The sequence below is a fragment of the Toxorhynchites rutilus genome, chromosome 1, assembly GCF_029784135.1.
Source record: "Toxorhynchites rutilus septentrionalis strain SRP chromosome 1, ASM2978413v1, whole genome shotgun sequence".
NCBI classification, from domain to species: domain Eukaryota; kingdom Metazoa; phylum Arthropoda; class Insecta; order Diptera; family Culicidae; genus Toxorhynchites; species Toxorhynchites rutilus.
Window position 1 is genome coordinate 4,019,418 of NC_073744.1, and position 27,968 is coordinate 4,047,385.

Consider the following 27,968-nt stretch of genomic DNA (forward strand, 5'->3'; position numbering starts at 1 on the left):
ACATGTTCTTACTGCAGCGGGGCGTCAACGTGACGTGAGCGGGGCGTGTTTACTTCTCGCCACGATATTTTAATTCACTCACATTGCACCGTGCCAGCGGCGTGTTTTATACAAATTGACAATGTGTGTTTCTGAATGAAAGAATGAAAATTAGTTCATTTTTAAATATTCCAACATCGTTGGACGTATCCGGGACAAAAATCGGACGGTGAAAAATGTAAAAATTAAAAAAAAACGCAAAAATATAAAACAATGTCACTACTACAAACAAATATATGCAAGAGAGAAGCGGAGAAGTACAAATATCGCCGGCGTGGAGTGTTTTCGTTTGCACGTCAGCCACACGCCAAAACCACGCTCACGACACGTTAGCCTGGTGTGAACACATCGGTAAGAACACACACGATTAATTGTAAGCATCACACGCCCCGCCCAAGCCACGCTGACGACCCACTGCAGTGAAAATAAGGAAAAAAATTCTTTCTTTAAAACAAAAATACGAATTATAAAAATTAAAACATTTATTCCTTTCGAGTTCATACAAAAATTAAAAAAAAAATCAGGATCAATGAATGATACTTAAATGAAGATACTTCGGATATCGTGCCACCTGCGTCTGGTCTTCATTGAACACTTTATTCAGGCGCTGTGTGGAAATTCGAACTGCTTAGTCAGCTGATTGAATTTCGATTTCCAATACTGAGCCTTTTGTCGCCATATTTCGTGCAATCTGTAGTTAGAATATTCTGAATGTATCAATCAGGATTGTATCATACAAACAGAAAAACTACCTTTCATATTCCCCGGACCGATAGGTAGAGTTTCGCAAAGCTTTTGAAACTTTTCGGAATTTCGCACTCAGATTCTGCGATGATGTCGCCACTCCATGGATAAGTATCTTCCTGGATGAAAGTCACGTAGTTATGAATATAGCGGCAAAACAATCTGCGACACGTGTTTATGATGGACGTAGTCTTCTTGTTCGACAATCGGCCTAATTATTGGAGAGCGTTTCGAAGTTTCTTCAGGTTCATTTTTCGGTTGAACTGAAACAACGTATTTCTACTAAAATTGTCCTGCTTAAAAACCTTTGTAGCACTCTTAGTTTATAATAATTCAACTATTGCACTTACTCCACAGACACGGGTATCCTTGTTCGGAATAAGTTTGTCGTCTCCACCATATCGTTAGAAGAAGTAAGACTTGCCTCAGTGTCATTCTCTCGCTTTTTTACGACCACTTCTCATCGAAGGTTTTCCGGTTACACACCTTTCTAGTAATTAGTTTTATGGATATGGTTTGAGATATGAATATCAAAGTTGAAATACACAAATTGAGTTATTCATTAAAATTGTTTGACAAATTAGAATCATCCATTATATTTTTTTGGAATTTGAGCCCACCTTAATAGAACATTTATCATAGAGTTATGATTTTTGTTTCCCCCAATATGGTTTTTGAAGAGATTTGAAGACATTTTTCCGTACCATATGAAGATATCTGGAAAAATCACCTTGCATCCCTGATCCTAACCATTACCGAAAGACGCAGCCAGAGCTGCGATTTGTCGTGAGAATCAAGTGATGGTACTCACACAAAGATAATCAACAAATTTTGTACTACGATTATCTTTGGTGACCATCCCAAAGCCAGTTCAATAGTGTGAGAAGAGTATTATCACAACACTAACACATGGTGAACTTCTACTTGACAGTAGAAATCCGAGCTCTTTGGTGAGTGTCCTGTTGCCGAAATGTCAGAATAGTGCGACACTCAGAAGTCTAGCTGATGGTTTGGTGTTTGGCGATATTCACAACATTCGCCTCTTTGTGTTCGTTCTTTACGACCAGGGATGCCAGATGTGAATATATAGTTTCATTTTAAATATAATTTGAAGAATATTGTATTTTCAGGCATGTATTTTCTTTTCATCTTTTCAGATGGCCTTAATGTTTTTAGTGGCACTTCGCCGACTCTACGTAGTATTACACGTGTCATTTGTATTAGTACTTAGTTTGTGGAATGACACGCCTTGACTATCCCCTCTATTGCGGATCCCCATCGGGTTTGAAATTAGCAAAATAATGCATTTTGAAACCCGTTCGACTTCGATTTTTTTACCAAATTTGTTTCTCATCATTGCAACGGTGCTAAATTTGTAGACATGTTCGCAATTTTACTGATGTTTGATGTCCTGCCTATCCTGTTGCAGACTTATATTTTTAGTTACTAGCTGCAGGGATATGGTATTTCTACTCTTTATGACTTGATTCCCTACGCTAACAACCCCTTTTTTTATACATTACTTTGCTATTCTCGCGGTTACAAAAATATCTGCCATTTATACACATCAACATTTCAATTTTTTGTCGAAGACTTTCAAAAAAAAACATCTGACATCTCTGGAGGTGATGACATTTAGAGCCCCCGCACACTACAGACTTTTTTTTTCAGCCGACAGTTTGGTCGGATCGGCGTACTGGTGCAAAAACCGACCCAATTGAATCGGTGTAATGTGCGCACATGCATACCTCTCCGTAGTGATTAAGAAGCCGACCGAACTATCGGTCGACAAGTCAGTCTGCAGCATGCGGGGGCTCTTTTACTTTGACAAAGGCCAACACGAAAACAACAAGTCACCAAGTATTTTTGTATACATTATACATCAAATATTTTTGTGTACAATGGCTCTCTGGGTTGACCGCTACCGACCGCGCCAGCTGTTCAAACTGGACTACCACAAAACGCAAGTTACACATCTGTCTGCTGCGGAAACTTTACCAACCGGGCGCGGAACGGCTACGCAATGAGATAATCAATTTCACTACGCCCTCGAACCGGAAGGTGGAAATCAGGACCATCAGCAGTAATTACCACATCGAGTTGAATTCATCGGTTGCCGTGATATATAACAGGGTGGTCGTGTCGAATTTGATCAAGCAAATTGATCCCAGTGGGTAGAGGGAATATGAGACTCGTCTTGTCCGAAGTGGATTAGCTGACCAAAGATACCCAGAATGCGCTGAGAAGAACCATTGAAAAGTATTTGTCTACGTGCAGATTGATTTTATGCGCCAATTCTTCTTCGCGGGTTATTCCCGCGCAGTTAAAGGCACGGTATAAGAAGTTTCTCAATAAAGCCTCAATGCAAGAGGATGATTTTTGAGCGATTCTTTGAGATCGCAATTTTCTTTCGTTTTATGAAAAAATAAAATTTTTGTGTTCATCTCACGTTTATTAACTAAACTTCAATAGTTCTGGTAATGATTAACTCAAAATAAAAAAACACGCCTTGTCGGTTTTCAATCAGATCGTTTTCATGATCCGCAAATAATTATGAAATGGTAAATTTATCAATATACTTAAATACCATTTCATTTAAAAACCATTATGCTGCACCATGTTCATTTGAAAATTATATTTAATGTAACTTTTAGAATCATGACACCATAATATTTTTTATTATATATGTCTGTTCATTTCAACTACAAGAAATAAATATTCGCTCGATTAACCGAATACTGAAGGACAATTGTTCGAATGAATCGAATATTGACCCACGATTAATCGATAATCGAATACACGAAAAATTTAGACATCTCTAACAACAACAACAACTTCTACTTCAACAAACGAATCTAAACAACCGTCGCGATTGTCAAGAATGATTGGAACTGTCTGATCACTCACATTTCTACTGCCATCATACGCCACAACCACCGCTCTCGTAACGTAAAGTTGTAAACAGAGCGATCGGCAGTGAGAGGCATTGGAACCAACCGTCATTTGGTTAGGTGTCAGAAACAAGAGAGTGAGTATCACTACGGAATATTTGAATCTCACGTACCGTGAGAGGAATTGAGTGACTATGGTCAGCTTTTTTGTGACATTGACGGTGATGGATTGCAGCAAGACGGGTCTATGGTACTAGGTGAGGTCGTTTCGCCACTAAGTTGGTTAGGGGAGCGGTATATGAAAACAGTACGGAAGAAAGCAGAAGGGGAATTATTTGCTTGTAGCGTGAAAGAGACAGACTGATCACGAGCGAGCTTCGGCACTAGCGTATTGTGTTTTGTTTACAAACAAAACACAGTAGACTTCCAAGATGGCTGAAGAGTGGTTTTAGCAAGTTGGCCCACCTTAGGATATACTTCTAGGCGCCTTGGACTGCAGCTCTGGGCGCAGCCCTATGTCGGAAGTAATGCATACCGTTTGCACACCCCTCGGTTTGTATGCAAACACTGTCACGAAAATTTATTTTTCTTTGCGTTCGCATACAGGAACTTTTCTCTTTAATTAATTAAGGATTATTGTTGCCCTACGATGCCCTGTGTTGTTCCGACGTGTAGGAGTGCCGATGGAGCTTTCAAATTATTTCCACGGAGCGAGGTGCTTTCCTCGAGATGGCTAGAGGCGATCCAAGCAGGATCCGGATCCATTGTGCCAATCAGCGAAGATCTCGAACTAAGTCAATCAGAAATATGTATGTGGCATTTCCCGGCGGATGAGGATGAAACAGATGAGTATCATTATCAGGAACCGACGTTATTCGCGAATTGGTATGTGAAATCGATAGTTTCTCGTTGAGCATTGATAATACTGTTTGTGTTCTAGTTTGGGAGAATATGTGGAAATTGGCAGCTGTCGACTGTGCTTACGGTTTTATCCTGCTTCAGCTATGATATCAAGACATGAATTCACCGAAGAAAATACATCCTCGGTCATCATCGAACAGCTGATGAATGTTTGCTTTCAGGATAATGATTTCCTCCATCTGATATGTCAGGAATGTTTGGCAAGAATTGAAATTTTAAATTCTATTCAAACTTTTTTCGCAAACAATGCGGCGGAGTACCAAGAAGTTGCTAAAATAGGCGAAAGTAGCGCTCAGGAACTGCACTGTACAATAAAGCTTGAACATCCATCCGTGGATGCATTCATAGAAGAAGAAACTAACGAATGGACTCCCGAACTTCACGATACCGTTGTAGATTTAAGCAGCGAAGAACATGGATTATCGTCAAACGAATCTGAATTGGCGACAGAGGTGTCAGGATTAATCATAGCAGATGAATTTGGATCCGACCAAGTGGGAGCGACTGTGAATTCTAACACTATGAAGAAAACAATGGACAGAAAATGCTATATTTGTGTTAAAGTTTTAGACGATGCAAATGATTTGCTGTCTCACCTCACCGAACAACATGCGACAAAAACCGATTACCATTGCCATGAATGTGATAAGAAGTTTCCTGAGGTGGCACCGTATAATCGGCATCTGGGTCGTCATGAAGGGAACGAACGTCCCCATAAATGTTCGCTCTGCCTTCTTCGGTTTTGTGCGAAAAAGCAGATGAGAGCCCATCAGAACAAGGTCCACCAGGTAGCAAATAAGGTAAAGCGTAATTCCGAAACAGCCCGATCGAACATATGCGAAACATGTGGCAAAATGTTCAAGTACAGAAGTAAACTCACAAACCACATTCGGGTAGCGCATGAGAAATTGCTGGTACATAATTGTAATATTTGCAATAAAACTTTTACGGCTAAATCCAGCCTAGAGCGACACATGCTTCTGCATACCGACGAAAAACCACACAAATGCCCGGAGTGCGGCATATGCTTCCGTCGGTTGTTGAATTTGCGAAACCACATCGATATGGTCCACGAAGGGAAAAATCCTCACGTCTGCTCGGTTTGTAATCTGGAGTTCAAAAACTATCATGCCCTTTACGTACATAAACAATATGTTCACCTCAAAAAACTACCCTCGTCTGCTCAGACGAAACCTTACCATCTAATCTGCCAACTTTGTAAAATAGCACATAAAAAATCGGATGAACTGGCCGAACACATACAGACCAGCCACGCGGACGAAGAGTATCCCTACGTGCAGTGTCCAAACTGTCCCCGAACATTCCTCACCAAGCAACAACTGGCGCATCACAAAGAGATCCACACCGACAAGTACGCTTGTGCGGAGTGTGGTCAACGTCATGCCACGATACAACGACTCCAAACGCACATGGACAATCGACACACGGATGTGCGTAAGTATGATTGCCCACTTTGCATCACCAAATCATACAAAACTGCGTCGGCACTGCGGCGACACGTTGCGTCCCACACCAAAGGGAAGACCTTCACGTGCGATTTCTGTGATAAATCTTTCATGCGAAAGGATCAGCTAGCTATTCATAGGCGGTAAGATGCACAAAAAAAATTTTGAAGTTCGTCATCGCAATTATTCCCGTTCATTCCAGGATACATACGGGCGAAAAACCTTTCCAATGTATGGTTTGTTCGAAACGGTTCAGCGATGACGCCACATTCAGCAAGCACAAGAAACGTTGTCAAATGATTTCGTTCGCGCCCGAGGAAACAATTGATAACTTATTCGAAGATAGTTTTTGAAGGTAAGTGAGAGGAGGAAGTAACAGCGATTAGCCAAAAATATATCTACGTTCGTGTAGAGCGCATGCAGAGTCTGATGTTTTGTAATAGAGAAAAGTCCAATCAGTGCACTTATGAACTGTGAACTTAGCGGTCATACCCTTGTAACGCGATCGAAGTCCAATTTGATACTTTGCTATTACATTTGCAACAAAACGGCGAGTCGAGTCAATGCTTTTGACGTAGGGTTACGTCTTTCGGGAACATATCGGGATACAAATCGAAAATGGAACACATCGTAAAAATTGTACAATTTCAAACGCTTATTGCTCGGACATTCCATGATGGATTGATGAGATTTTTGCGTCAATCGATTCCAGCACTCCATAACAATTTTTTAATCGAATAAAATAATATATGTCATGAAACTAACTATCGAACAATCGAAAAATTTCAACCCCTATCCTAACGGAAATACCCACTTCTGATTGGTCGAAAATGACGACACATGCAGCACCTCATGTACTTACAATTATTGCTCAGTTATTTCCTGATGGATTTACGAGATATTTGCATCAATCGATCTGAGCATCCCATAACAATTTATCAGAATAAATGAAATAATATATTATATGAAACTAACTATCAAACAATTGAAAAATCTCCAAAAGGAAATACCTAGTTCTGATTGGTCGAAATTGGAGATACGGAGAAATCGGCATTGCAAATACAGGTCGGCTCGATTATCCGGAATGTTGATTTTTATTTCACTCCGGATAATCGAATCATAAGAAAATTCAAAAGAAAATCTCTCGGTAAACGTAAAATAACAATGATTTGTACTTATTTATTTGTATATTACACTAGCTGAACCGGTAAACTTCGTCTCGCCCAAAATTTATTTTTCGTTATCACATCACATTTTCTTACTAAGCGCACGTTCATGAGTCCAAACGCAAATCTGTTCATTGATTGATCTTCTAATCTACCCTTTTAAATATTTTTTTACTATAAAATTTGTAGTACTTCTACCAAAACTCGACATTATAATATCAGATTATTTTCAGACACAACTCTCGTGCAAGATTTATCATCCACTTGCAAATAACATGTTTCGCCGTTGCTTGGAAGAAATGTTTGATACAGAAAATATGATAGAATGAATACAGTCCTAAATCGGACAATTCCTTTCTCGAGTTTTGCTCTTATCAGCGATTCATTTTTATTTATATAGATAGAAGGCGATATAGTAGTGCGTTTTATCACATTAAAATCAAATTCCACTTTCAAACGAAGATCAATTTCGTTACCGCAAACATCAAATGGACTAACAACGCTTGTCAATATGTAATTGTAGAACACATTCGAATTGAATTTTTCGAATTTTCTCATTTTCCTTCAGAGTTTTCCGAAAATTTTCAATTGTCATGTTTGGTTGAAATATGTGCATTATTTTTATGGGACCCCCTCTCCTTTCCAGAGGAGGAAGGGGTGTCATACCATCATGGAAACATTCCTCATACCCAAAAACCCTCACATCCCAAATTTGACTCCATTAGCTTGATTAGCTCTCGAGTTATGCAGAAGTTTGTGTTTCATTTGTATGGCAGCCCCCCTTTAGAGATGGGGGAGAAGTGTCTATTCACCATAGAAACGTTTCGTGTCCCCTAAATCCTTCGCATGCCAAATTTGGCTCCATTTGTTTGATTAATTCTCGAGTAATGCAGAAATTTGTGTTTCATTTGTATGGCAGCCCCCCTTAGAGAAAGGGGGTGGAGTGTCTAACTACCATAGAAACATTAATTGCACCCTAAAACCTTCACATGCCAAATTTCGTTTCATTTGCTTGATTAGTTCTTGAGTAATGCAGAAACTTGTGTTTCATTTGTATGGCAGCCCCCCCTTTAAGAGGGGGGTGGAGTATCTAATCATCATAGAAACATTTATTGCACCCTAAAACCTCCACATGCCAAATTTTGTTTCATTTGTTGATTAATTCTCGAGTAATGCAGAAATTTGTGTTTCATTTGTATGGCAGACCCCCCTTAGAGTGGGGGGAGGGGTCTCAAACTATCACGTAAACCTTCCCCGGCCCCAAAAACCCCTACATACCAACTTTCATGTTGATCAATTCAGTAGTTTCCGAGTCCATAAGAATCAGACAGACAGACAGAAATCCATTTTTATATATATAGATAGATAGAAGATAGATAAAACATATTTAAAATGGAAAAGGTAATTTTCTTTTATAATTTTTACTTTCTTAGTGTTTATTCAACCCATTTCCAGTTTCGCTGCAAGCCCAACGTAATACGATGCCTCACCGCCAATTTTAGTTGGACTAACAGCACCTAATACGATGTGTAGAGCATATGGAAATCACTTTTCGAATATTTCTGCACTTTTCCAATTTTTCTCACCGTATGAACTTTTCTTGGGTGTAAATGAACACAACACAACAGACAGCTTAAACCGGACGATCCGTTCTCGAGAGGGAACAAACAATGGTTTTTTTATTTATGAAAATTGAAATAAATCGTTTAAAGTTTCAAGTCATTTTTAACACAACTGTTGCCATATACAATTTTACACTTACACTTGTGCTAAAATTTTCATAATACACGATCGGTCATTGATGTGAAATTTGACGAAGCAATCAGCATTAAAGTTCCAGATTTAAATTCATTTGCTAGAATTAATCGTATTACTCACCTTACTTGCAATATAAAAATGCCCCCGACTTGCATATATAGGTCGAACTCTATTATCCAGAGACTCGATTATCCGGACTATTTTATTTTTTTGATTATTAATCGAGAATTAATCAAGCAAATGGAGCCAAATTTGACATGTGAATATTTTAGGGGCCACGAAACGTTTCTATGGTGAATAGACACTCCTCCCCCCTCTCTAAGAGGAGAAAAGGGGAGGGGTCTGTCTTTATTCTATCAAATTTTCTGTATCAAACATTTATTCCATGTAACGTAGAAACATTTTATTTGCAAGTGGTTGAAAAATCTTGAACGAGAATTGTGTCTGGAAATAATCTGATATACTAGAAATACTACATTACTACTACTTCTAGATATACTAGAAATTTTATAGTAAAAGGTGAATTCAAAGGGATTGATTAGAAGATCAATCAATGAACAGTTCTTCGATTGAACTCATGAACATTTGCTTAGTAAGAAAACGTGAATAATTGTGTTCGATATTGATAATTATCTTATACGAGGTATGGCTGTTAGATAACGAGACTGCGCGCCTGGAGGGTGCCCCAGAGGGGTCGGCGAGGGGGGGGGGGAAACGAATAGTGCGTTCGGTAGCTTGAAGTGTCTGCTATACACATACGAAAATACGTTTTTGTCACTATAGTAGTTTGCGAGCAGCAGTGCTTTGAATGGAACTTGGTTTGTAGTGCGCGTCGAAAATCATTTGTGACGAAAAACACGAACAACAACGCACGTATCCACAACACGCTGTCGGTGAAGCAATTTTTAGCCGATAGGGGCATTCCAGTGCTCATGCCCCGTACTCGCCAGATCTAGCCCCATGCGACTTTTTTTCTATTACCCAAGATCAAATCCGTGTTGAAAGGAACCCTATTTCAGTCCGTAGAAGAGGCGAAGGAAAACGCGACGCGGCTCTTAAACGCCATCACAAAAGAAGAGTTTCAGCACTGCTTCGAACAATGAAAAAAACGTATGGAAAGGTGTGTGAGGAGCCAAGGGGAGTATATTGAAGGAAGCATATCGTTGTACCGTAATTTTTAAAATATAATCCTTTTTCGTAACCAGTCTCGTTATTTAATAGCCATACCTCGTAATACATTGGTGATTTTTTTTATTTCATCCATATAGACCACAGGAGTCATCTTGTCTAGGGCCACAGAGGATGGTCTTCATCATGTCTCGTTCCACTTTTGCATCTTCTATCGTGATACGCACCATCCAACGACTAATTAACACCCTTGCATCATCACTCGGTTGTAAACACTGGTGGAGTGAACAAACAATGCACAGCAACCAAATCAAAACGGCCCTTTTCAGGGTCACCAAATCATTGTCAATAAGTTTAACGATGTAATTCTTCAAACATATCCAAAATCAACATGCAACAGATAGCCTAACAGAATCCTACGTCAACTTTGCGGTCGTGTTTCGGACACAACCCTCCTGTGACTTTTTTTCTAAAAATAACACACAACACTTTGTTGAGGGAGTTCGATTGTAAAGGGAAATTATATTTCGATACTTTTTATATGGGGAAAATGCACTTGATTAACAACAAAAAATACATGTAAAAAAACTACTCAAATTCGTTGGGACTCATCTCACTTAATGTGTCCTCCCTCGCGCAACTTGGCAAGCAGCGTGTCCACATCGGGTAGTATGGAACCCGCCTGGCGAACTGGAGGATCCTCAACCGAAACGATTTCGATTCTGGGTGAGGTATCCACCCCAAGATCCTTCGGGGCGATTTTTTTAATTGGTTTCTTCTTAGCCTTCATGATGTTTGGCAGCGTGGCATAGCGGGGAGTGTTTAAACGCAAATCGGCGCTGATTACTGCCGGAACCCTGGTTTTGATCGTTTCCAATCCACCGTCAACCTCGCGCACCACCGTCAAACCGTCAGCGGTTTTCTCCACCTTAGACGCAAACGTAGCCTGTGGCCAATCGAGCAGTGCCGCCGTCATCTGAGCAGTCTGATTGCAATCATCATCGATGGCTTGTTTCCCGAGAATGACGAGATCCGCTTTCTCGTCTTGGGCCAGCTTGGCCAGGATTTTCGACACGTGTATCGGTTGCAGCAGATCGTAGTCTTTACCGCTCACCTCGATATGAATTCCACGATCGGCTCCCATTGCCAAAGCCGTCCGGAGCACCTCTTGCGATTGGGCTGGGCCAACCGAGACTGCTACGACTTCCGATGCAATTTTTTTCTCCTTCATCTTGACCGCTTCCTCCACAGCGATCTCATCGAAGGGATTCATCGAGTGTTTCACCCCCTCGGTAACCACACCGGTCTTGTCCGGCTTGACGCGTATCTGAAACCGCAAACATGTTTAGTCTTTGACCTGTTGTGTAACTCAGGACTAGTATTTGATGGACAAATTTGAGCACACTACGGCTTATCAGCAAGTTAATCACTTATCTCTGTTACTACTTCATCATTCTAGCGATCATCCTACCTTCACGGCATAGTCGATGACACGTTTTACTCCGACCAGAACGCGAGACATGATTACTTCGGAGAATCTTTTTTGGATCTGATTAAATGATATTTGCAATTCGACTGTTGATTTGGTCGAGCCACGAACCAGCTTGAATCAATTGAGTTAAGTGACTCTTCCAATTCGGACACTACTACATCCACTGAAGTCACAATTCGAGTAATGCCCAAAGGTCGCTCAACAAGTGTTTAACAAGATGACAGGCAGATAAGATTCATTAACAGAGTGGTGTGAGTCTGTTGTTTCGTCATAATGAAATTTTATTTTATGATTTTTTTAATAATCAGCCGTTCAATGCCAAACCTATATGGTGGTTCTTAGATTTTCGTGAAAACTGGTAGTTTTGTTCCTTATCGCAAAATATTTTTACCCATATTTTTTATTTTTTCACTAGGGTGCTCATATACTGTTTGACCGAAGCATAATATTTGACTCTTTTTGACAGATAAAATTTGATCAACGTGTGCGGAATTTTGAATTTAAGATTTCTGTTAATGACCTTCTACATGCTATTCTATAATATCTAAGCCACCCTATGGCAAAAAGTGGAAAAAGGAAACAAAAACCAAAAATCATACATGATTCCGCGTGCGAATGTTATTTTAGCTGCTTCGATATTTTAAGTGGTTTCACATCAAAATCCAATGCGCTGATGGTTATATTTCAGTTTGTGAGTTAACAGAGAAGCGATATTAGGTATGTACAAAAAAGAAAATTCATTTGTGTGTGGGAAATTTAAATATTTGGAATAATTGTACTGGTGGGGTGAAACGGACAGTTGCGAGTGGGAGTGAGAAGGAATGTGAAAAGTCTGTTTAATCTATTCTTAAGGAACGCCCTGCGTTTATAAACGGAAATCAAATTGCCAAAGGTGGACTGTTTAGAAGCTGACTGGAACCAAAAGCAAAATAGTTGAAGCTCTGTCCGTTTATACTGCTGAAAATATTACTATATAATAAATGAAGGGTTCAGAAGGAAAGGGGTGTAAGTGACATGATCGATTTCTCTTCATCAACTTTCTCTTTAGTTAACTCAACTGCAAAAACGTTCCTATTTGAGTCTGCTATAGAATCCGATAGATGAGGTTCTGACCTGTCTTCCACATTGTCAAATACAGCTGGGAATGTGTTTGTAGCTAAGCTATGACCAGAAGAGAGAGTCGATGTAGAGAAATCGATGATGTCACTTACACCCCTTGCATTCTAAGCCCCTCAAATATTAATTCTAGGTGGATTAAATATTACTTCAAGGTGGATGAATTCAATTTTTCATCATTTAACGGCCATTCGTCCCCTTGGATCTTGGTTGAATAAAATTATTCCTCTCACGAGCGATAATCCTCTGCGCTTCGTATATTATCAACCTGTTCATATTCCCCCCACTATATGGTCGGGGTTCTGCCAAAATGAGCCATGCGTCAAAAAAATTATTATAAGATATTTGAATTTGAAATTTGGGCTCCCACTAATTGACCGTGGCTGATCAAATCTATCATTTTATCGCTCACCTGTAACAAACAGGGTATCTGCAAAGCACTGAGATTCGGAATATCTCTAAAACACACATAAATATAGAAAGAAATGACTTCTAGTTCTGGTACGCATGCACTCAGTTCATTTTGACACAATAAAAATCAAAGAATATGGTTTTCAGTTCATTGTCGCTGGATGTATTTTAGTCTGAATAATTACTGCAATGATGATATTAAAATGATTAAAATGGATTTTGATAATTGGAAACCATCTTTATGAAGAAAAATTCATGGTTTACAGGGGCTACGTATTTCATAAGATGTTGAATGTCGTTGTACTTCGCACGAGGAATTCTGCGCCCATTTGGATAAAAAAAACAAATTTAGTATGATAAAAAAAGGTAAACGGCCTCCGAATATCTTCCTCGAGTCTAATTCAAAAAAAGGATCATCTGGGTCGTGGTGCTTCCCACGAGGGTTTTTTTTTGTAAAATTGCTCGAAATTTGACAGACGTTGCTCAAAAAACATTTTTTATAACAGTTTTTTGGGCAACCACAGACGTAATACTCCTGAATCTTCTTGGCCGCAACTGCCGCCCCTCGTGTGTTGATGTATAGTTTGCCTGCATCTGTATTACCCTTACGTAGGTTTTTCTTCCAAAATTTAGGCTCAGTGTGGTTACGTTTTTTGAGACACGCTGACTAATCCACGTTCTCCTAGTGAAAATCCGAGACGTTTTTAATAGATTCAGAGGTAACATTTCTTTCTGGTTCTAAAAAGTTATAATCGACGAAAATAAAAAAAAAAATAGAGGGGTTATATCCGAGACACGACCGCTTAAGATGTAGGACTACACAATCTTTTTCTTGAAATTTGTTGGCTTATCATTTCGGATATTATTTGCGAATACGTCGAAATTTCTTAAATAATTCTTTAGTAAAAAAAAATCCGGGGATCCTGAAAAGGTTTAATGGCATGTGTGGTTTTGTAGAATCATTTCGAGAAGCAACGATTGTCGGGTTGTTGGGTTGGTAAAGAGTGCGTACACTAGCCAACTGTCGGCCGAATATTCTCGAAAGACTGAATTAATTTGTGTTTGACAACGGTGAAGAGAACGGTGAAAGAACATCTAAAAGAGATTCAGAGAGCATTGGGTGCATCCCATTATCAGTGATTTGCATGGCACGTAGCGAATTGAGAGTGAATTGAGAGCGAATTGAAATATTGGCCGATAAACAATAGTCGTGTGTGCGTAGATCGATGCTAGCCAGTACTGATTAAACGAACGGCCGATAGTTGACCGACCGAATAGTTTGAATGCAATTGGGAAGCCTAATAATTTTTTTTTTATTGGCCTGTACTGAATCGGTGTAGTGTGCGCATATGCATATCGCTTCATACGACTTAATCAGTCCGACCAATCTATCGGCCGATAAAGTCTGCAGTCGGCGGGGGCTCTAACAGATACACACAGTTGCAACGATAAAAATGAAACATCGCGAGAATGACCGTTTATGAAAAATCGTTTCTCGACTCTCGGTCAAAACCGTCAACAAAGCTTGTTGCATCAGAACAGAGCCGATGCGCACGAGAGCAAATACGAATGGCAACTAAAAGTATCGAAGGTGTACTATTCACATGTACAGAACTTGTTCACTAAGTTATGCGCAACGAAAACAAGCAACACACATATAGCCAAACACTAAAAGCGACCTATAATCGTTTGCACTCTTCTCTTTTTTCGCCTGCTTTACCATCTCGGATGGTTGTCTTAATTGCAATGCCAGATGCACTTTAAATGAAATATTCGCTAGTGTTCACAGCTCGAGGGGATACTTAAAAAAACAAACAGAAGAAGCGACGTGTGTTGTGTCGGACACAGAAAGATTCTGAGAATTATCCTCAGAGGAGATGCAATACATACACGCTAGCGACAGCTCACTTGCTATGCCAGGGTGGAGTTTACTTCGCAAATATTCTATTTTCTATCTATCCCCCTTCGTTATTTATATTCTAGCGGTTGCATAAGTTGCCCGTTATTGACATCTCTGTTCGGGAAAGCACACAAATGGACAGAACAAATGTATGGGGAAATGGGAATGCTACCAATTTTCATCAATTTAAACCATGTACAGGCTATGGGATTGCAATGTATAGCATATAAAACAAATCTTAAAAAATTTCCGATTCGATTAAAAAAAAATAGTTATTAACGTTAACTTTATTTCATAAAAACGTGACCTGTTTTCTGATTAGGAACCCTTAATGTGAGACGTAGTCCTACGTCAAAAGTCCATTTATTCGTGTCGCATTACATGTCTGTTCAGTTAGCTAGACGTCGGATTACAGGTGAATCCCTGTGGATAATACATTTATTGTCAATCTTCCAAAGCTAGAGCAAGCGAATATGTCTCACCCAAGGCGGTATGATAAGGTGGAACGTTATGTCAGAATTGCTGTTCAGCCATTACTTGAGTTCGAATTGACAGCGGCCAAATGAACGGCTAGCGTTTCCGAGAAAGAGGATAACAAATGGCATGCAATGAAGAATGCATACGGCTATGTGTTCGTTTGTTTACGCTGTTGGCATCATTGTTGTGTTTCGGTGACTGCTGCAAGTTATTGTCTTCATTGCTGTTTTACGGGACGTGAGGGTTGTTGCCGTTGCTGCTGGGATTGGCAATTCAGCGATTGTGGGAGCTGTGCTAGTGGGTATATGAAAGAGCCACTACCGGCGGGCTTGTACCGTACTGCTCCTAGTTCCATTCGCTTTGATCACATTAGTCGTTGACGACCCATTACGATTGAGTGAGCGCAACGGTACGGTTTGGATATCCAGGCATGTCGTTTCCCGACGACTGCTGCTTCAGCTGGAGACTCACCTGATCGCGCTTGACACAACAGCTAGTTCGATTGAAACCGGTCCAGCGTAGGTAATTGTTGGTGTGCAGAAAACGCTATGTAGCATAAAAATTGGACCTGGTTTGTTTATAAACAAAAATAGTCGCTGTCATTTTTCATCCCCTCTCGCATCTTCCATGCCTTATCCTCATACTGTCGAAAACGAATTCCAGCTCCTTGGTCTCACCTTTGTTTGAATACGTTGAACCAAAAAAATGTTTTTGTGCGGAAACTTTCTCGATGGCACTTTCCTGTAGGCCAACGATGTTTGTCTTGTTTTCTTGTCTCGGGTTTTCTTGTGTTCATTTCTGTTATCACTACACACCGTAACAGTTCGAGTAAACTAGAAACTAATCGGGTTTGATCGATAATTTTCCAGCGTTACAACAGATACAGCAGAAATGGCCTGTACCTCCACCGCCCCGTTGGTTATGCGAATAATGGCCAGCTCGATACAGATAGCTGGCCGCGCGGGACGAATTATTCGCGACGTGATGTCCAAAGGGGACCTCGGGATCGTGGAGAAAGCAAAAGATGATCTGCAAACTGAGGCGGATAGATCGGCTCAAAGGTGTATTGTGGCTTCGCTGGAGCGGTTGTTCCCCAATGTGACCATCATCGGTGAGGAGGGTAAAACAGATTTAAAGGTAGGGGATATTGTTAACACAAAGAAAAGACTAAACTAGTTATCGAAAGTTGTAGGTCCCCGAGGATTGGTTGGTTTCAGATTTGAACACAGATTTCCTAGAGCGCAATACTTGTCCGGATGCACTGAAGCAAGTCAAAGAGTCCGATTTGGTGATTTGGGTGGATCCACTGGACGGAACGAGCGAATACACACAGGGCTTTTTGGAACGAGTCACCGTTCTCATTGGAATTTCTGTGAATGATCGAGCAGTTGGCGGAGTAATTCATCAGCCGTATTTTGAATCGAGTACTGGTTCCCTTGGTCGAACCATTTGGGGCGTCAAGGGCATCGGTACGGGAGGATTCACTCCCACGAGACCACCAACGAATCGATTTATCGTTACCACTACAAGATCACATTCCGACGCTATTGTTCAATCGGCTCTTGATGCCGTTTCCCCAGATGAAGTGCTGCGGGTTGGTGGAGCAGGATATAAAGTACTACAGCTGTTGGAAGGAAATGCTCACGCGTATATTTTCGCAAGCAGAGGCTGTAAAAAATGGGACACATGCGCTCCAGAAGCCGTTCTTGAGGCTCAAGGTGGTAAGCTAACTGATATGATCGGCAGACATTACTATTACGGTAAAGAGGTAAGTTTTCCGAATGTATGCGGAGTTCTTGGTACCGCGAGTGGTATTTCCCACGAAGATATTCTCGCAAAAATGCCGGAAAACGTGAAGGAAGCTATGAACAAAACTCATTAGACAATTTTAGATTGAACTATTAGTAAATTTTGTGGTTTATTTCAAACTTATCGTATGATAACATTAAATTCCATTAAAGTTTTTGAGGTCCGAACGTTCCCTTTAAACACCGACACCATTTCATAGTTTAGACTTTGGATTTTGCAGCATAGCTCTGAGTTCTCGGCGCAAAATTTTCCCACTCAGGTTCTTCGGGATCTCCGAAAGAAACCGTACTCCACCGTGGAGTCTTTTCGCTGGGGAAGTCCTCTCAGCCACATACCTTTTAATTTCCTTCTCGTCAAGTTCAATGCCCTCCTGTCTGACTACAAAAGCCAGCGGGAGCTCTCCTGCGCTTTCTTCCGGTAATCCAATCACAGCCGCATCTTTCACTTTCGGATTCGTCAACAAAATAGCCTCAATCTCAGCGGGTGGTACCTGATAACCCTTGTACTTAATCAGTTCCTTCAGGCGATCCACAATAAAAAATTCAAAATCCTCATCATAATAGCCAATATCTCCAGTGTGTAACCATCCTTCTTCGTCGATCGTTTGTCGCGTCGCTTCATCGTTCCCGATGTATCCTTTCATGATCTGTGACCCCTTGAAGCAAAGCTCTCCATGTTGGTTGGGTCCGAGTGCTGTTCCCGTTTCTGGATCTATTACTTTTGCCAATGTACCGACCTGTACCCGTCCCACACTGCCAGATTTGTGGTTCTCGCCATTTTGAACCAAAGTCGCCAGCGTTGTCTCACTCATTCCGTAGCCCTGTCTTACATGTTTGATATTGAGACGTTTCCTCACCAAATCCTCCGTCTCCTTGCTTAGAGGAGCAGCTCCGCACAGAAGTGTGTCCACACTGGACAGGTCGTAACTGTCCACCAGTGGATGTTTGGCCAGAAATACCACCAGCGGTGGCACCACAAAAACCATTGTGCAACGATAGTTTTCGATACAACTGAGAAACAAGCCCTCGTCAAATTTAGGCAACGAGACGAGTTTTTGTTTATTGCAAATTACGTTGATCAGGGTCATACAGCCGTAAGCGTGGAACCATGGCAGAACACCTAGTAGCACCATTTCTTCTGACTGCTGAGTCAACAGAGTTGTTTCCCTGTGGTAGAAAAAAAAACAAATTGGAGATAATACGTTCGAAAATGAGAGGAAAAAATACTCACTTCAGCAGGGCAATACTGGCCAAAAGATTCGCATGGGTAAGCTGAACTCCTTTCGGAAGCCCAGTTGTTCCTGAGGAGCACATTATCAGCGCTACCTGTTCCTCGATGTTCACAGGTGGAATGTAGAACTGCTGGGGGTTAACGAACGAAATCGGCGCTTGGAAGTCTTCGTAGAGCACCACATCGTTTCCGTGCGGATTTTCATCCCCAAATAGAATAACCCGTTCAACTATGTGTTTGTTCTTGCGGGCAGCTGACACCACTCGATCGGCAGAAAATGGTGACACGAAGATTATTTTCGGCTTCGACAAATTGAACGCATGTTTCAGTTCACCTGTGTTCACGAGATAATTTAATCAACAGTGTATTACAGTGTGTTATATGAGCACATTTGTTATCTTGTTTGTCGTTATCAACAGGATTAAATTGGCATCCAGCATGAGAGGACAAAAAGTGGACAACTTACGTTCACTGTAGGTCAAATTAATGGGTGCCACCATTGCGCCAAGGAAAATCGATGCAAATAAGACGGCAGGAAACTCAAGTCGGTTCTCACTAACTATACCAACCACATCTCCGACCCTGACCCCTGCAAACTGCTGCAAACATTCCGCCAAACGTACCGATTGCTCTAACAGTTCCAGATACCGGAGTTCTGACCCATACACTCCATCAATCTAATAACGAAAATATGCATAACATTAACCTTATGCAAATAGGAACATCGCGCGATGCCATTCGCAAAAAAAAACAAAACTAGAACTAAGATTAGACCACTATTCTTTCGATACTTACGACCGCGACCTCGTTTCCGTTGCATCGCATACGATTCCTCAGGAAGGCACCCAAAGATCCGCACCCTTCGGTGATATTTTGCGGTGCGGGCCCACCGCTTATTATAAATCTACTTTCGTCTCCGGAAGTCATCACTGAGCAAACACTCCAAAACACCTATTTACACACTCTAGAAGATTACCTAAGACCGCTTCAAGCGCTGAATTGCAACTACCACTTGACTTGACAAGGTAAAAGAGGTTTACGTTATTGAAGGTTTATTGCCCGCAAACTTTCGACTGGATTGGAGTGAACTTTACTCCAATATTTACTACCAAATTCACAGTTCACGACCGCTGTTCTTGAATGGATGCGAGTTGACACCAATACTGCTTTGCGTGGAATCTTATATGAGAAGTTCATTCATGTTTTCAGTACGTCGAACCAAGGCGCCTAGAAGTGTGTCCTAAGGTGGGCCAACATGCTGAAACCAAGGCGCGTAGAAGTATATCCTAAGGTGGGCCAACTTGCTAAAACCACTCTTCAGCCATCTTGGAAGTCTACTGTGTTTTGTTTGTAACCAAAACACAATACGCTTGTACCCAAGCTCGCTCGTGATCAGTCTGTCTCTTTCACACTTCAAGGAAAAAAATCCCCTTCTGCTTTCTTCCGTACTGTTTTCATATACCGCTCCCCTAACCAACTTAGTGACGAAACGGCCTCACCTAGTACCATAGACCCGTCTTGGCTAAAACCACTCTGCAGCCATCTTGGAAGTCTACTGTGTTTTGTTGGTAAACAAAGCACAATACGCTTGTGCCCCAAAGTACGTAGAATAGAAGGTAAGTGATATTACCTGTGTATACACACGGAGCGCGCACACAAAGAAGATAGTAATAAACAATCCTCAATTTGTTCGATGTTCGGAAGTTTTTGCAATATTTCTTGTTTTGAAAAGTTCAAAAAATCGTAAAAAGTGACCAAATCGTTGGTCGAGCCGACGATAATCACGATAGTGTACCGCATTTTCACTGCAGGTAAGGTTTGATGTGATTTTTTATCGATTTCATACTGAACAGTGTTTGTTTACTCCAGCAATATGTCGAAGTGCAACGTCCCGCGATGCCGGAGCAGAAAAATTTTGAAGAAAGTCGGATAATTTTCCACCATTTTCCGTTGAGACGTTGTTGAGACGGAAATGGTTAAACTTTTTCGAATACAAAATCTCGTTCGATACGCGAAACATATTTGTTTGTTCGCTTAATTTTTCGCCGGATTCTTTTGGGGATACTGTTTTAACCTATAATCAGCAAAGAAGACGTCTTCGTACTGGAGGTAAGTGTGTTTTTTATATAAATTGTAATGAGATAAACTAATCGGAGATGTTTTCAGCTGTTCCATGCATTTGCTTCTTGGATCTTCCAAAACGTTCCGTTTCAATGGTTTCACACGAAATTCCAAATTTATACATTCACTTCTTGCGAAAGTGCAAAATATTTATTTGCAATCACTTCGGAAGATGATCCGGGATGGAGAAAATGTTTTTCTCGTTTTCCAGAAACGCCAATTTGGTCCCTTAAGTGGCCCCACTACGGCTGAACACTCCAAACTGAGACCAATGAAAGCGTCGCGATGATTCATGATGGATGCTTCAATGAAAGACACAAAAATCAGCAGTGTTCATCTTTCATCATATTATCAAATTGCGGGAACGACACTGCTTTGATATAACCTCTCCACACATTTGTTCATCGTTTTTTGCGTTATTTTTATAATACAGGTGCGATAATTTCACTGTTTTTAATTTTAAAATGATTAACTGTTGTTTCATCCCCTGGAAACATATTTTGAGACAGTTCTTTTGTTACAATTTGAAAAAATTCAAAAATGTTCGAATTTATATGAATTCAATCGATGGTTTATTACAATTTTTTGCTTTTTTCTTTGCCTACCACTACTTGAACAAAGCAGGGAGGAGACTACCTTCTATTCTACGTACTTTGCTTGTGCCCAAGCTCGCTCGTGATCAGTCTGTCTCTTTCACGCTTCAAGCAAATAATTCCCCTTCTGCTTTCTTCCGTACTGTTTTCGTATACCGCTCCCCTAACCAACTTAGTGACGAAACGGCCTCACCTTAGGATATACTTCTAGGCGCCTTGCGTCGAACATCCTCTCAAGGTGGCCGTACACTGTTTGCCCGGAGGTCAAATATTTGATATTTTTTGACAGATAAGGTTTATTTGATATTTGTACAAACACTATTTTGTTTGCCACTCTTCAATTTTAAACAGTAGTAAACAATATCAAACACCGAACATGGAAAAAAATCAACTGAAATATCCAAGGTAACCTAACCATGTACCGACAGGTTCGAAGAACAGACTGAAAAAATATTTTAGGCATCCAATAATTGAATATTTGCTTGTCGTGTTTTGTGTAGAATATATTTGATCAGTACACGTTGACCAAATTTTATCTGTCAAAAAGAGTCAAATATTTGGCTTCGGTCAAACAGTGTATGAGCACCCTCAGGCCTCCGGTGAACGTTCAAAGGGTGAGCACAAAAATGTGATGCGATAGTGTGCGGATTAAAAAAAATGGGTGGGTTATAACTATGATATAACCGCAAGGTTGACGTGGAACTACCTTAGCTTAGCAATCATTTGTTTGTATTGATTAAGTTTTTGATTGCATGAAACAATTTCCGAATTCAACTGAATTCAATTCAATTGCTGTGTGAGTAAAAAGACTGAATACATGCCAGGTTAGGTCAATTCATACATTGTGATAGATTATGTTCTCCGCTACAAGTAAATTTAATGACAGTCCTTTTACGATTGGTATGATTCCTAGGACTGAATATATGAACGGAAGAATTATCAAACGATTATTTTATTTTACATTTCCCTTTGAAGTTTGCATCTCTCAAGTTTACGTACTTCTCGAACCGCTAATTTGCTGGATTTGATGAGCTTCAGGCACGCAGTTTCGATTTTGACATGTACGTCGAACGCATATTGTTTAATCAATAGGCGTTATCGCAGCAAATGGTTATCAACATTCAACATTTATCATCAAATGGTATGCGTAGAAATTCAGTGAGTAGAGGATATGAATGCATATCTATCAATGCAATCTTGAATAACAGAGCCAAAGCGTTGTGTTCGTAGCCGCTTTTGCAATCCGTGTTAGAAGAACGCTTTTTGGAGTGCAAAACAAAACACGCGTGTGCCAACTTGCATGAATCAATAGCTTCAACTTCTACTTTTTATACTACAGATGCTTTAAACATGAATGTTCATTCGCCTCTAGTGTCTGCACGATTTTCCCAGATTCTTAAGTCTAGTTTCCTCTTAATTTCCCCCAGGCACCTTAGTTTAGAAATTTCTGTTAGGGAAACAAAAGCTCTCCCTATTTTCATGTATTTGCAATGCCGATTTCTCCAACGATGCTTGGTTTTGAAGTCTGTGTTAGGGAACATATGTCGGTGAGAACAAAAGTCCCCCTACTTCCATGTATTTGCAATGCCGATTTCCCCAAGGCTGCTTGGTTTTGATGGCTGTGTTGGGGAAACAGTAAATCGGGCCAATCAAAACGAGGCAGTTAGGGCGTTTAGATAACGCTTAACATTTTACAATTATTCAATTGTTTATCTAATGAAAAATAACATTTCATTAGCTGCGATAGATGCGATCGATATTCCCTATCGATTGATGCAAACATCTTGCCGATCCAGTAAGAAATGTTTGAGTTATAAGCATTCGAAACCTTGCATTTTTTCCTGCATGTTCTGTGTTTAGGTTTTCGTTTTACCCCCTATATATTCCGGTTAGACGTAGTCCCGCGTCAAAATGATGATTGAAAAGTTTGGCATCAATACTTGCTGAAAATAGTAAAAAAAATAGCATTGTTCTCCGCAGAAAAATCGCTAAGATTTCATCAGTAGTGAAAGTTGAGCTGTGAAAATAGAAGTAATAAACACTGGTTAAAGATTTTTCGTATCATCAACTTCTGGGTAGGGAGGCTGATGGATACAGGAGGATTTTCTATTTAAATAAACCAACTCTATTCCGTTAGTGTGATGGTCCTACAAAGTCCTACAATTACATTGTTATAATAAATCTTACTTTGAGTCTCCTCCACTGTCTATTTTTCACCTTCTGCCTCTAATACTTAAACCTATTGTTTCGAAGAATAAATTTGATTTGAATTTCATTCTATACATTCTACACATCAATCTCACCTTCAACTACCAGGATAATAAAATAAATTTAAATTATCTTGCTTTTACTTGATCCAATTTTCAACTCTTAGTTCAGTGATTTTCAACCGGTGGGGAATTCCCCCCTAGTGGGGAATTTGGTCATTAAAACGGGGGAATTGGGAGGACAATGATTAGCAAAAATTTGCCACAAAAACTTTATTGGATACGCTAAAATTTGCGATCCTCGGCAAATATTTCCAAATCTGAAATGTAATGTTCAACCGAACAACTTCGCAATGTTTAAAAGACTTTCGTCAGTGAATGATGATGGAACAGACGAGGAAACAGTACAGAAGACCATAAAAAAACCATGAAACATTTTTTTCCTTAAATCAAAGAACAAATTTGAACATGGTTTGAGTGACTAAAGTTCCGGATCAATTTCAGAACAATCTCATAGATCTACAAATGGTCGATTCTCATCCTAATATGCGGAATAAGCGTCACGAGTGTTGTTGTGAATCCGGATTTCCTACAATGCTGCTGATGGGAACAAAACACCGTAACAGAGTGGATTTCCATGACATGAGGTGTGCTTTTCGACAACGTTCTCAAGAATTACGATTTTGGTGGAAATCGTTCAGGCGCAGGAGCTGACTTGTCAAAATTTATATATAGTAACGTCTCGATTATATCACAAGGCGTTTTAACACGTCTCGTTTTTATCACTCTCGAATTTATCACTGAAAATGTTTCGTTTTTATCACGTTTTTCGAAAAATGAGAAATTATATGAAAAGTGATTATTTATAGAAAAATGTCTTACTGTAGGATTTGTAGCGTTTTGTGGTTCTTTGAAAGCCTGAAAGCATATTATTTTCATAAACTCAGAACTAAAAAACTACGAATAACTCTGAGCAACTTCCTCTTCGATGGTGTGAAATGAGATGGACGGTCTATGCCGTTTCCCAGTTTGAGCCGCGGAAGAGACAGTCGTTGAGTATATCTAATCAATTGTTGAAATTGCTTTTTGGGATCATCGGTAAAACTTTTTTGTAATATATTTATTCTTGTGTAGTGACAACTAAGCTATATAAGCTAATGAAAAAAAAAAGAATCATAAAGCACTATAAGAATAATTAGATATGCTGCTGAAGGTTGAATTGTTTCAATGTTTAAAATAATTGATGGTAGATATTCTATATTTACTTTAAGGGAAAATACAGCAAGCTAGAAACGGCTGTGGTTGTTGATAGTATCTGGGTCGTTTAAATTCAGCGATTCTTGTCTTGATTTTAAAATTTGTGCAATGGATAATTTCAAAGCACAATTTTTTCAATTACTTGAAGACTTATGATTTGACCGTTGACAAGGTATATAATTGCACAATGATATTGACTTATTTTTCAAAATGAGTACCATTGAAAATTTAATCATTCGAAGGAAAAAAGGCGTCGCATGAATCAAAACTGACAAAAACCGGATAATTTTCATTGCTGGTACTCATAAACATCCATTGATGATAAAGTTGATAATTAAAATGCATCGATTTCGAAAAAGTGCCAAAAACAAAATTTTTATAGTGCATCACAGAATCCACTGTAATTCTGCAAATATCGCAGTAAGTTCTAATGTTTACAGGCAAATTTTTAGACTAGCGTATTCCCTAAACATCTGTGAACGTTTCATATTGATACGTTCAGCGGTTTTTTCTAGCTGATTTTTCAAAGTTTTGAGTAAATTAGAGGAGCATTCAATCGCAAATCGCACCGGAAGTATAAAATCATACGCGACTCTCAGAGTGAACGAGTCGTAACTTTTGTTTTCATGCATTTGTAGGTACAAATATTTTAAGGAGCGATGATACTCACACATATTCATACGCATTTCGTGGACAAGAAAAGTACGATTTTAGACTCCCGTGGACAATCGTGGACATTGACTATACTCATCCCCCTGTTGTCCACGTGAACATTATACAATTTTGTCATTTAAAAGTTCAAGGAAATAATTGAATTGGGTTTATATCCTACATTTATTTTTAAGTATTTCATGTTTTTTAATATAAACAAAAACACTAAAAGATGTTCAAAAACTAAACTAGACAGCAGGCACTGATATCTAGTCATCCAATTCTTCTGTCTAAGGTTGCTTTACTCATTGAGAAAAAGGTTAATCCCCGCAAAATGCGGTTCATCTTCACTCTCGATTTTTTATGCACCTTTCTCAACTGCGTCCTTGTTCACATTTCAGTTGAGACTCCACCAATGTATTTTAAAAAAAATCAAAATTCTTATCGACCGATCTGCATTAAGTATCTAGATGACTTCCAAAGTAATTGTGAGACAAAATTATACCATAGAACTTAGTGGGGTCATCCCTTCTTCAGGGTCTGTGAAAGAGGTTGCTGTTCAGTTTCTTCAGTCTTTCCTAAATTACATTTTTTCGTTCGTTGAATATATTGAAAATTTCAGCTATTCATCCCATAAATCCAGTATTTTGGCATAATGATAAGATAATTCTGAAATCATCGCTTTTTATTTGGACAACAATCGCGAGCTAGGCATATATATTTTACACAATCGGAAAACTCCTGTTTTATAAATTTCCATGCCAACCAGATGTTAGCAAAAAAATACTTGCATATTTAAGTGAGGAACATCTGAATCTGAGGGGCATCTGAATGTGCTAAATTTGAAGCTTTAAAACATGCGAACCCATCTAATTCTAACAATATTCAAGCATTTGCTTCTGTTTCAAGACAACATATAAGCAAAGGTCAAAATCAGAAACGGTCAGGTCAGTACTGAATAATTTCTGCCATGTTCGAGAGGCTTTGCTGTATCACTATCAAAGGAACTTAATTTGGATGTAAATCGAAAATTATTGCTCATCGGACTCACTGGAAAAGCAGTTTGAGCAGCACTTCCAGAACTGTAATACGTTTTCTTCCTCATTGGATGTGGTTAGTCTTCTTGATTAGTTACATCTAATCAAGCCGCGTAATTCCTCGGTTTGTGGTACGTTCCTGGAGAATGATTTGAAGCAGTTTTGGTGAGTCATGTCTGAGTCATTGCACAAAGTCGCCTTGAGAGTACTGAAGATGATTATTCCGATTGTTTCTACAATGTAAGTAGTATCTCGAAATTAGGTACAACAGCCGAATCGAGTGAGTTTTTGCCTTATAATAGTCCCATTATATGATTTTAAAATAATGGTTTTGTTGCGGAATAATATTTAAGATTCGGGGTCTGCCGTTAAATTTTGTGGTCAGGTAATTTGGTTTAAATTAGAATGGATAGTCCTCTACTATCTATGGAAATAGCACACTTTATGTAAGTTATTTTTAGAACTCGATTGGCCAGCACTCTCAGACGGATTCATCAGCCCCGTGATAAGACGCCATCATTCCGAGCACCACAATGTCAAGTGGCGAAGAATCCGGTTTTTGATCATCATATAAAAAAGAAAAGACATAATGTGTAAACAAAAAACACTCTCCTACGTCAAAAATTGTTCGTGCTCCTAGGTACATACCCTTTTTTTGTACAAACATTGTCTGTAGGTTGAAGTTTCAAAAGTGTTCGACATTATCACTTATCTTTTACTTCAAAACGTCCAATTGGTTTTCCAGTTCTACCGTAGATAAGGTCTTGTTCCTGCGATCGTTTGATGGGAGCGTTAGGTTTAGCTGAAACTCTGCAATACGGAATTGGTGTATTAACCCTCCTGTACTCGCGTGCAAAATCATAACACGTATACTCGCGCACAGTGTCACAGACCGAAAATTGAACTTCTCTGTAATGTTGCCATTGGGTATTTTTCAGGCTTTATTGGCATTTATTTGAAGGAGAGGGTATGATTGAATGAAAAAACTCCAAAAAATATGTTTTCTTCATCTTTGTTATGTTTTAATAGTCATCTAATTCAGCATTCTCAAAACAGAGTTATTTTTGATACTCCAACACAAATAACGAAATTCGAATTTTTCACTGTTATAAATTAAAAGTAAGCAACTGAATATAATTCATTGAGGTATAAAGAGATATAAAACAAAATAAAAACGTATTAATCGATTGTGGTTTCATTGGAGTAAGAATCAGAACATAGCATAACTGCATGCTCGAAACAAACATGTTTTTTACATTTCATGCAGTTGTTGCGTATTTTTCGGGTCTTTTATCAAAGAGAAGAATGTATAACGACCTTCTATATAATTACCAGATGATAAGTTTGTATATTTCTAATATTGTTTGTCTCTGTATTCTTGGTAAACTAAGAATTAATGCCTTTTTTTTAGATGGGGCATGAAAAATGATATAAAAGGATTTCTATGAACTTCCTTTTCTTTTTCTTGTTTTCTTGTCGATATTGTCCATTATAAAACAATATCCCCGAAACTGTAACTGTTAATAATTAGCATAAGCCACCGATTAGTTTATA

The 27,968-nt window shown here is 39.4% G+C and overlaps 4 protein-coding genes across 4 annotated transcripts; 2 read left to right on the plus strand and 2 right to left on the minus strand.

The window, feature by feature from the left end:
- Positions 1-4,079: 4,079 nt before the first annotated feature.
- Positions 4,080-6,479, plus strand: LOC129775734 (zinc finger protein 3 homolog). Its single transcript, XM_055780802.1, has 3 exons — positions 4,080-4,559; positions 4,615-6,204; positions 6,264-6,479. Exons 1-3 carry the CDS (start codon positions 4,324-4,326, stop codon positions 6,412-6,414), a joined length of 1,977 nt encoding a protein of 658 aa, XP_055636777.1. The 5' UTR covers positions 4,080-4,323; the 3' UTR covers positions 6,415-6,479.
- A 4,136-nt stretch (positions 6,480-10,615) lies between these two features.
- LOC129778097 (electron transfer flavoprotein subunit beta) lies at positions 10,616-11,783 on the minus strand. The gene is made up of 2 exons (XM_055784776.1): positions 11,585-11,783; positions 10,616-11,440 (listed from the first exon to the last, which is right to left on the minus strand). Exons 1-2 carry the CDS (start codon positions 11,633-11,635, stop codon positions 10,727-10,729), a joined length of 765 nt encoding a protein of 254 aa, XP_055640751.1. The 5' UTR covers positions 11,636-11,783; the 3' UTR covers positions 10,616-10,726.
- Positions 11,784-16,258: 4,475 nt separating this feature from the next.
- Positions 16,259-17,459, plus strand: LOC129762429 (3'(2'),5'-bisphosphate nucleotidase 1). Its single transcript, XM_055760664.1, has 2 exons — positions 16,259-16,646; positions 16,702-17,459. Exons 1-2 carry the CDS (start codon positions 16,401-16,403, stop codon positions 17,389-17,391), a joined length of 936 nt encoding a protein of 311 aa, XP_055616639.1. The 5' UTR covers positions 16,259-16,400; the 3' UTR covers positions 17,392-17,459.
- Positions 17,405-27,684, minus strand: LOC129762426 (uncharacterized). Its single transcript, XM_055760661.1, has 4 exons — positions 19,344-27,684; positions 19,015-19,225; positions 18,549-18,882; positions 17,405-18,484 (listed from the first exon to the last, which is right to left on the minus strand). Exons 1-4 carry the CDS (start codon positions 19,473-19,475, stop codon positions 17,512-17,514), a joined length of 1,650 nt encoding a protein of 549 aa, XP_055616636.1. The 5' UTR covers positions 19,476-27,684; the 3' UTR covers positions 17,405-17,511.
- Positions 27,685-27,968: the final 284 nt, after the last annotated feature.